This window comes from Hyperoodon ampullatus (genome assembly GCF_949752795.1).
Source record: "Hyperoodon ampullatus genome assembly, chromosome: 18".
In the NCBI taxonomy this organism is placed as follows: Eukaryota; Metazoa; Chordata; class Mammalia; order Artiodactyla; family Ziphiidae; genus Hyperoodon; species Hyperoodon ampullatus.
Genome location: NC_136931.1, coordinates 47,476,561 through 47,486,269, shown reverse-complemented (window position 1 = coordinate 47,486,269; position 9,709 = coordinate 47,476,561). Strand labels below are relative to the sequence as shown.

Below are 9,709 nucleotides of genomic sequence, written 5' to 3'. Positions count from 1 at the left end.
ACATGAGCGCAGCTCCTCCCCTCTTTTGGCGAAGCTAAGAAATCTGACCCTTCCCGCGACCTGTCGCGCGGCTGAGCAAGCGCTGAAGGCTAGGAGGGCAGTGAGTCGCCATGGAACCCGATGGGACCTACGAGCCGGGCTTCGTGGGTATTCGATTCTGCCAGGAATGGTGAGACCCGGCCAGCACTGTGGAAGGGGAGCAAGTAGTGGCCCCAGTACTGACCTCTGACCTCCCCCTCCCCACAGTAACAACATGCTTTACCCCAAGGAGGACAAGGAGAACCGCATTCTGCTGTACGCGGTGAGCGCGAGCCAGCCGGGCGCCCCGGTGTTCCGTGACCGGCCCACAGGTTCCCAACGTGGCCCGGCCCTACTCCCAGTGCCACCCCGTCCTGGTCTACCCTCCCAACTGCCCCCCTAGTGAACCCGACTTTCTCGTCTTGCGCATCCGCGAGGTGATTCTCGATTACACCCAATGATCCCAACCTCAAGACTCCATCCCCTAGTCATCCCCTCGGGGGAAGACCATGCCCTCCCAGTCCCATCGGGGATCTCTCTGTGACCCCCTTCCCGCCACTCTCGCCCTCTCGCAGTGCCGGAATTGTGATTACCAGCAGGAAGCCGACAACAGCTGCATCTACGTCAACAAAATCACGCACGAAGTGGAGTGAGTGGCAGGGCCCGAGCTCGGGGACGGGGTTGTTGGCTTGGGAGGCCCGGTCTAAGCATACTTATTCACCCTCTATTCCCTCAGCGAACTGACCCAGATCATCGCTGACGTGTCCCAGGACCCCACGTTGCCGCGGACCGAAGACCACCCTTGCCAAAAGTGAGCGCGCAGCTGGTATTGGGGAGGGAAGGTGGCTCATTCTCACCAGACGGAGAAGGGAGGAGGGGAAGGGTATGGCAGGCTCTGAGTGGCTGACTGTCCCCTCAGGTGCGGCCACAAGGAGGCAGTGTTCTTCCAGTCACACAGTGCCCGGGCCGAGGTGAGTGGTGAGGGCAAGGCTTTCCGAGTGACCTGAGCCTGGTACTTCCCGGGGGTGGGGATACCAATATTGGGGAGATCCTGCCCCTCCAGGCATCCCGAGCTGGACCTTTAGTAGGGGGGAAAGCCCCCTAATCTGTTCTTTTGGGGTGAGGCTTCTCTGGATGGAGGTTCGTGTTGTATCCTGCCCTGTGGATCCAGATCCTTCCTAACTGTGCATCCTTTCTGCCAGGATGCCATGCGCTTGTATTACGTGTGCACGGCCCCACACTGCGGCCACCGCTGGACCGAGTGAACCACTCTCCCCCTTGTGTAATAAATGCTATGTTCTATGCGTGCCTTTCCTCTGTTTATTTCCCTCTCATGGGTTGGACACAGGGTTCCCAGTCTCAAGCAGCGCGGTGCAGGGTGCGGTGCTGCGCGTAGGCGTCAGGCCTCGAGCTGGTGAAGCCGCAGTCCTCACACACATGTAACTTCTCACAGCGCTCACGATAAGTGTAGCTGGCCGGCTGTCCGTATACCTTGGCAAGATGCACTTCAAGTGAGCAGCGCTGCATGAATGCTTTCCCACAAGCTCTGCAGCGGAATGGCTGGATCCCTGCGCAGGTGGGCCAGAGGGAGAGAGTACAGACAGGGCAGTGGCCCCCAGACCAGCACCCTCCGACCTCGCCCTCCGTGAGCATTCCCCCTTTTCTACTCCAAGTTCGCCAGACCTCGGCCTCCTTCCCACCATCTGCTACCTCCTCCCCGTGCAAACGTGGGAGCTGTGTGTCCCCACCCTCCTCACCAGGATGTTCCTTCCCCTGGAGGAGAAGGAGGGAGGCTTTCCCTTGCACCCTTCAATATGGGACCTGAATCCTGTAACCAGTACCTGTTTTCTCTGTATTCCTCAGCAGGCCCCCACCCTGGCACCACCCTGACACCCACTGCCTGGGAGCTGAGGTGCATGGTATTCCCAGCCTCCTGATGGCTGAGTCTCTGCCCCACTAACACACGCCCCACTTGTTCACAGAACTCAAGTGCACGGAAACTCCACATCCCATGCACCTCCCTCCATTTCATTCCATCCCCTCCCAGCAGCGCCTCCTAGTCCCTGCCGCCGCTCACCCGTGTGAGTCCTCATGTGCCGCTTGAGGTCAAAGGCGTCGTGAAAGCCCTTGCCACAGCAGTGGCACACGTGGCAGCGGGCAGGGCTGTGGCACTTGAGGTGCCGGGTCAGCACGCGCTGCAACGGGAAGCCTTGGGGCAGAGGGGGCAGCCAAGCGTCCCAGGGCCACTAAGAGTGGCAGTCAGAGTGCCCTGGGAGGGCTGTGGGAGGGACATGGGAGTTAGGACCCCACCCCACCCCTCCACTGGACCAAATGGAGCGCCTAGAACTGGGAACCAAGGAGGTCTGGGAAGGCCAGAGACTGCAGTTTGTGCGTGCTCATGCCACCCTCTCCCCAAGGCCTTCCCTGACCACCCTGCCCCCATCGCCCTTACTTTGTTTTCTGTTTCTCCATAGTACATACCATCTTCCAACATAATATTGTTTTTCCTAATTTTATTATCTATACCTGTAGCTCGCACCAGATTATAAGCTTCAGGAAGGAATGAGTTTTTGTCTTACTCCTAAACACCCATTGCCTAGAACAGTCCTGGCTCCCAATAAAAACTGAAATAATCTCCAGCACACTTACATCCTGCCTAGGGCTTTCCTTCTTCCAGTGCACGCACAGCTGAGTATCCCTTCTGAGAGACCCCAAAGCTCCTCCCCCATCCCCCATCCCGCTCCTGTCACCTTGTCTGATTCTCTGACATAATGCAAACCATCAGCCACTTATTGGCTTGAATCCTGTTCCTCTGCCCCGCTGGGCAGAGAATCCCTGGGGGCAGGGGCTGTGGCTGCCCACCCTGGGCAAAGGGTGCTTGGGATGAGGGCTAACAGTGAGCCCCCTACTAAGAAAGAAAAGGCATTCCCAGCAGAGAGGACAATGGGTGGAAAGGTCCGGAGGCTGGAGTGGCATGAGGGGGTAAGGGGCAGGCAGGTTCTCTTGAGGCTGAGAGCGGACAGGGGTGAAACTGAGCAGGGTCTTGTGGGCCAGCTGCAGACTGACCGCTGCCCGAGAGTCCCGGAGGCCAGAAGACTGGTGTGCCGGTGGCCCCCCCGGCTGCTGCAGTCTGAGGAGAGAAGCCAGATGGTGATGCTTTGTGTCTCCCCTGCCCCTCACCTCTAGGCCCAGTGAGGGGCCCACCTGGGACATAGGCGTGTCCCCGGAGCTGGTCAGGCAGGTGGCCCCAGTTGGGTGGCTGTGGATGCCGACTCCTGACCAGGAAGGCACGGGGCATCACCACCTGGAACAGCTCCCCACACACACAGGGCTGCTTCCTCCACCTACTGTCAGACCTCAGGCCCAGGAGGACTATTCCAGGTGGGAAGGGAGGATGAGAGGTCTCATTCTCTCCACGCAAATTTTGTGACAGGCCCAGGGGTAGACTTAGCTGGCTCCAGTTACCTCTGCCTTGGGCCCTGCCATTCCTCCCCCTTCTCCTCTGCCAGGTTCCTGAGGGTACTCTCCAGCCTCCAGGGGAAGACAAGCACTAGGGCCCCCAGGGAGGTCAAGCAAGGGCAAGACTGGAACCTAAGCAGCCCTTGGGGGTGGAGAGAGGAAACAGAGACCGCAGTGGGGCTGAGTGTTCTTCCATATTACCAGCAGGGCCAAGGACCTGAGGGTCTGTTTGCCAAGCAAATCAGTCACTACTGGACATCCAACAGCCTGCTTGGTTATTCAAATCACAGCAGCCGTCTGAGGAAGCAGGGGAGGGCGTGACTGTGATTGCTTGCTCCAGAGGGTGGAGAGACAGCAGTGTCCAATTGGTAAGGTCAAAGTGAGGATCCAGCCTGTGCATCTTCAAGCAGGAGACTCTACCTCTCCGATCTGCAGATGCCCAGCGCTGACCTTCAGCCGGAAGCACTATTCAAGTGTACGGGGTATCACAATACTGGTTTGTTACTAGTCCAGCTCCTAGTAACTCCCTCACTCTCCTACGGTCCAGGAACTATAAGGGGTTACCTGACACAGCCAGGGGCTCCCAGGACCCTTACCCCAGCACTCTGGCCAGGCTCCGTTCTAGATTGGTCATTGGCTTCTTAGGCAGGGATTAAGGATTTTGAATATTCCCCATGCAGCTACTTTCACTTATTCACCAACGATTTTCTGAGCTCCAACTATAGGCCAGGCCTAGCTCAGCACTGAAAATGAAGACATAAAGGTCCATGGGGGAGACACACCAGTGACAGTCCAGAATGACCAAGGCTATGATGGGGGAAGCACAGAGTGACCCAAGCTTCAATGGGGAAAAGCCAGGGGGCTCAGGGGACCCAGAAGAGGCTCCTGATCCAGTCTAAGGATTCAGGGATGACTTCCTAGGTGAGCCTTGAAGGAAGAAGAGGTTTCTGGTAAACAGGGAGGGTTTTCCAGGCAGAGGAACAGTCTATAAAAGGCTTGATGGTGAAAGAAGCAATATTTATTCATTTCTTCACATTCCCTGAGAGTCCAGCTAATTCATTTGCAGAAGCAACGGAGAAAGCGCTGGAAGCCTGCTGGCCCAGAGCTTTGCCACTTTATCTCTGCAGGACCTGGGGCAAGTCACATCTTGTCTTGCTCAGCCTGTTTCTTCATCTGGAAATGGGAATAATGAGTCTTCCTACCAATGGTTTGTGTTGAAAATCCATGTAGATCACCCAGGGAGAGGATCTGGCATGCAGCAGACATATAAATGTGGGTTGCTCAAAAGTCTTGAAGGGTGGGGTGGCTAGGCAAGCATCTGAGTTTCAATCAGCCCATGTAAAATGGGATTTTTTTTTTTTTTTTTTGGCTTCACTTCACAGCTTGCGAGATCTTAGTTCCCTGACCAGGGATCGAACCTGTGCGCCCTGCAGTGGAAGGGCAGAGTCTCAACCTCTGGACTGCCAGGGATGTCCCTGTAAAGTGGGATTTTAAGTGTCTCCATCTCCCAATTGTTGGACTTTACGCAGCTGTGACTGGTGTGCCTGGCCTGGGTCGGCAGCCCAGTATCTAGGACCTGACCGACGCAGGGCCAGATGCACTGAAGAACAAGCCAGTGAGCAGGTTATGGGAGCCATTTTGTTCGTCTCAGGTGCCCAGTTCTCCATGCCCAACACCACATCTCTTGAGACAACTGGTTCCTGAGTTGTTGCTGAAAACACATTAGGTAAAAACCCTGGGGCCGGGTATCTTTACTTGCCCCCAGGTCCCTTTTCTGTCCTGCTCTGTGTCCTGGGAAGCTGACCTGGGTGGTCAGTATCACTTGGGCTACTGGGCCCTCTGGCTTCCAGTGGGGTTTAGACAATGGGGAGCCTGGTAGAAGATGGGGGAGGGGTTCCCCCAACTCCCTCCCTGTGGGGTTGCCAGGAACACAACTCCCCTCAGGGCAGCGCCCTCCAGGATTTGCTTTTCTGGGTTCCACTTTGCTCCCTTGTGCCTTGTGTGGGGAGTAACACCTCTCCTCTGTTACCAGTCTAGGGTAATGCACTGGCCCTGAGGTTTCCCTGTTCCCTGTCCACTTCTCTGCAAATGATCCCTCTGCTAAACTTTCAAATATCCCATGTGAGCATGCTGTCCTCTTCCTGCGGAAACAGTTGCATGCACACACATTCATCAGGAGTGATTTCTTAACCAGTCGGTTTGTCTGAGGAAAGTCTGGTCCTTCCAGGGCTGAAGAGCTTGGCATTAGGAGGTGGAAACTGGCAGACACACTGGATCCTCTCTACCAGCCCACCTTCCTTTTGTGCTGAGAGAACCCAATTTTGCAACAGTAACAGGCCCAGGACAGGGAGGTGGCTGGTCCAAGGAAATTAAAGCCATCTCCAATCCTGTTGCCTGCAACTGCTCTGAAAGGGGAGGCATCTAAGAAGGCTTTGCACTTTTTCCCCACTATCCTGGTGGCTGCCCTGCTTTGTGTCTTTGCTCCTGGTTGGGTGAAGGTGTACTGCTGGGAGCTATGGCAGCCATGTTGCCACCGTGAGGGCCTAAGCTGGAGAGTGAAACTCGGACTCACAGAGGGTGAAATAGAGCAGGAACAGAATCAAGAGTAACAAATGTCCTTATAGCTTGGGGCCCCTTAAGCCAGGTGTTTGCTACCTGGAGTTGAAGAGTTAACTATGATACAGGGTGGGAGGAGGGGTAAAATCCATGAGGGACCGAGGCTCAAGGTGGTCCCCTGGGTGTCCAGGGGCCTGGAAACCAGTCGCCTCAGAGATCTTAGGCACCTGTGGCCGAGGCAGGCGGGGGCAGGGCAAGTGGGTCTCCACTCTGCAGGGGTGGCCAGTGGGCCGGGGCAGGGAGAGGGAGCCTTGAGAAATAAACAATAACGGGCATCTTCCCAAACACCAAGATCAGGCATTTTATTTAGGGGAAAAAACCTGTATTGTGAATGTGTCTTGGATTTAAATGTCATGAAGCAACAAGGCCCTGCCCAGTGGGACCCATTCTTCCTCCCACCTCCTCTCCTGCCGTCGCCCTGAGCTCACTCCATTCCAGCCTCCTGGCTTCACTGCTATTCCTTTCATGTACGTCTGAGCTTGTCATGGGGCCTTTGCACTGGCCTTTGTCTGCCTGGATACTTGCCCGAGTGTCCACACGGCCTGTGCCCTCTATCAAGCCTCAGCTCCAACATCACCTAAGAAAGGCCTGTAACCAGCACAGGGAATGCCCTCAGTTTACCTACAGTTAGACAGTTGTTTTAATTTCTGTCGTGTTTCACTTTCTAGAAGGTGAATGCCACGAGGGCAGATGCTTTGCTTGTCCTGTTCCTCGCTCCACCCCTACCGTGTAGAGCAGTGACAGCAGCTGGGATCAGCAATTCCTCGGGGCTGGTAGGATTTTTTTCAGCAACTGCATGACTGGTTCAGTGTTTACAGGGCCAACAGAGAGCCACGTCCTCATGTTAAAGAGTCTGGCTCTACCACCAGGCAAGCCTCATTTGACTCTCAACTCTATGGGACCCGAGGCAAGGCACTGGATCTCTCTGAGCCTGTTTCTGGTGGGCCGTGATCACCAAACAGGGAAGGGAGGAACTCACAGGCAAGTGGGGGTTCAGGCCAAGCAGACTGCACAGTACGACTGTGCTCTAGGAGGGTCCTGCTCCTGCCGGCTTCCTTTTTACAGACTTGGGACAGTGAGGGCTTTTGTGGTCACAAGAGTGTCCTTCTTAGCAGACATGCCACGTGGCTAGATGCCTGCTGCCTAGGGAAGCTGGTACCAGTGCTGGGAGCTCACGGGATGTTGAAGCTGGACACAGTCTTGCTGGGGAAGGAATTACTGGTCCCAGCTGCTGCGTGGCCTAGGCATGCTCCCTGGATTTGTCCCTCCTCACTTTACCCTGCAGCAAATGAGAACAAAAGCCTGGAGCTCACAGGATCCAGCATGGGCCTGGCCCAGGGGCCGTGAGCCAGTGTTGTGGCAGTATGTGAACTGGTGGCCAGGGTCTGGGACATGGTGATCACAGAGGTTCCAGTGGGTTCTTGCGCATCAGTAGGGGGCAGGGAAGAAGGGCTGGCCCCTCCCTAGAGTACAGCTGGGCCCCACTGGGCAAGGACCACACGTGACTCCACAGCAGCTCAGTGGGCAGGTGATGTGGGAGCCAGGTGCTGGGGTCATCATTACAGCAGTTCCCCAACAGTCCTGTGTTCCCCACGACAGAGTCCTGGAACAGGGCCTGGCACTGGGGCATCTGTGAGTTCCCTGGGCTCTCTACCCTCTCCCCCTGCATCCATCTGAAGGGGGCTTTGTGGATGCGCCAGAACAGGCACCAGGAACCACTCCTCCAAGCTGTCAGTTTATTTGCGTAAAACAACTATTTCTTCAGAAGCAGCAGGGCTGCGGTTGAGGGGGCTGCTGGCTCTCAGTCTCCCCGTGCCTTCCTCCGCACGGCCTGCACCAGCAGCTCTGAGTAGTGTTCCAGCAGGGCACGCAAGTCTGGGCTGGCCAGGGGGCACAGTGTAGGTGGGGAGGGGGGGCCTGGGTTGGGCAGGGCCTGGGCTGGGGCCACATCGGTCCCAACCAGCCAGTTGTTGGCCTCTAACTGGCTGTGGATCCAAAGGAAAGTGGAGGCCAGCTCAGTCCGTGCCTGCCGCTGCTCGGCGCTCACCTCATCACTGGAGACCATCTGCAAGGGGCGCCCATCTTGTTAGGGGCCACCTGGGCCAGGCAGTGCCAGGGAGCCCCTCAGTCCTTTCCCCTGACCCTGGGGCTCGGCTCACCAGGTGGTAAAGGTCCAGGGCTTCTTGGAAGGTAGTCTGCAGTCTGTGCACGATGGTCCCCACATTGCTCAGCTCAAGGGGATCTGGGGGCAGGACCCTGGCTGGCCCCCTCGGTTCCCCGCAGTGTCTAGGGCAGCCCTGGACTGGACTGAGCGCATCTGGGGGTGGAGGGGATGAAATGAGAAGACACTTCTACTTTTTAGCTGGTCTAAAGAGGCCAGTGTTGCTGGGCCGACCCCAACTGTTGTCCCTCTGCCTGGGACGCTTCCCTCAGTCCCCAAGGCTACCTTCCCACCCCTCCTGCAGGTCTCTGCTCAAATGCCACCTTCTCCCTGAAGCCTTTTCTCATGATCCTGTTTAAAACTAACCACTGCTCCCACCTGTCACTCCCTAAACCCTTTCTTTCTCTTTTTCTCAGCACACATCGCTTTGTGATACACTTAACACTTTCCTTATAGATTTAGTCTGGGCGTCTCCCCCAGTTAAGGTATCAATTCTCTGTAGTCTTGTTTACCACCAGGTCCCACGTCCCCAGGCCCAGAACAAAGCCCAACACAAACGAGGTACTCACTAAATATGTAAGGCAATGAATGAATGAGTGACACAGTGCCTGTGGCCAGGTCAAGTGCCCACCTTTGGAGCTGAGCCAGCTGTTACATTGGATGAGCTTAGGGGACAATCCCTTGTCCCAAGGATGGTACTCACCACGGGTGGGCTCCAGGAGGGAGGTGATGCTGCCAGGGACCCCAGGCCTGGCCTCTGGAAGTGGGGGGATGTTGGGATGGGAAGGGGTATTGAGGGACTCGGTGGCGTGGAGCCTTGGGGCACTCCCATCCACAGGGCTGGGGGCCAGGAAGCTGCCTGTTGTGACCGTGACATTGGGCTGGGTGGCCACAGGCTCCTGGGACCAGACACACGTGGTGGGAGCCTCCAGTTGGGGTGGGGGCAACACGAGCCTGTCACAGATGCTTGGCAGGGTGAGTTTCAGGCTGGCACGGGCCTCATGGTTGCCCCGGGAGGGCAGGGCAGCTTCTTGGCCCTCCCTGTCAGAACTGGGTGTCACTGTGGTAGTGATAACTTGGAGCTCCTGGCCCAGGGAGGCCAGCTCCCCCAGGGACGAGGACCTGCACAGAGGCCTGGCCAGCTCAGCCAGGACAGGGCCCTCACTGTCCTCAACGGAAATGCTGCGGGGTATCTTGGCACAGGAACTGGCAGTGGCCTCCATGCAGGAGCGGGTGGCGGGGGTGTGGACACCCTGAGCCAGGCCTGGAGTGGGTAGAGCTGCAGGTGTCGGAGGCTTCTTGTCTGTGGGCGGCACAGAGGAGGGCAGGATGCAGGGCGCCAGGCCCGTGAGGCAGGGGCCTAGAAAGGAAGAGGCAGCTTACTCTCACACCCCAGCTCAGAGATGATGGACAGGGAGCCCCAGCCAGGGTGGCTGCAGGGTCTGACTGGATCCT

The 9,709-nt window shown here is 57.0% G+C and overlaps 3 protein-coding genes across 8 annotated transcripts in view; 1 reads left to right on the top strand and 2 right to left on the bottom strand.

Moving 5' to 3' along the window:
* The first annotated feature begins 47 nt into the window (after positions 1-47).
* Positions 48-1,320, top strand: POLR2I (RNA polymerase II subunit I). The gene is made up of 6 exons (XM_079724196.1): positions 48-169; positions 247-301; positions 594-667; positions 755-829; positions 938-989; positions 1,221-1,320. Exons 1-6 carry the CDS (start codon positions 111-113, stop codon positions 1,281-1,283), a joined length of 378 nt encoding a protein of 125 aa, XP_079580322.1. The 5' UTR covers positions 48-110; the 3' UTR covers positions 1,284-1,320.
* A 57-nt stretch (positions 1,321-1,377) lies between these two features.
* On the bottom strand, positions 1,378-3,316 carry OVOL3 (ovo like zinc finger 3; the record flags this gene model as incomplete). The annotated part of the gene is given in 6 exon segments (XM_079723992.1): positions 1,378-1,586; positions 2,096-2,227; positions 2,230-2,296; positions 3,085-3,137; positions 3,140-3,148; positions 3,223-3,316. Coding segments are annotated over 6 exon segments (564 nt in total).
* A 4,499-nt stretch (positions 3,317-7,815) lies between these two features.
* Positions 7,816-9,709, bottom strand: part of WDR62 (WD repeat domain 62) — a gene marked incomplete at its 5' end in the record, with an annotated part of 47,399 nt that continues 45,505 nt past the window's right edge. For 4 of the 6 annotated variants that reach the window (XM_079723827.1, XM_079723831.1, XM_079723828.1 and 1 more), the window contains 3 exons: positions 7,816-8,158; positions 8,253-8,410; positions 8,958-9,614. In XM_079723827.1, the coding sequence (XP_079579953.1) occupies positions 7,895-8,158; positions 8,253-8,410; positions 8,958-9,614 (1,079 nt within the window). In that variant the 3' untranslated portion in view covers positions 7,816-7,894. The remainder of the gene's footprint in view (positions 8,159-8,252; positions 8,411-8,957; positions 9,615-9,709) is intronic. The other 2 variants (XM_079723830.1, XM_079723829.1) reach the window with 2 other exon arrangements.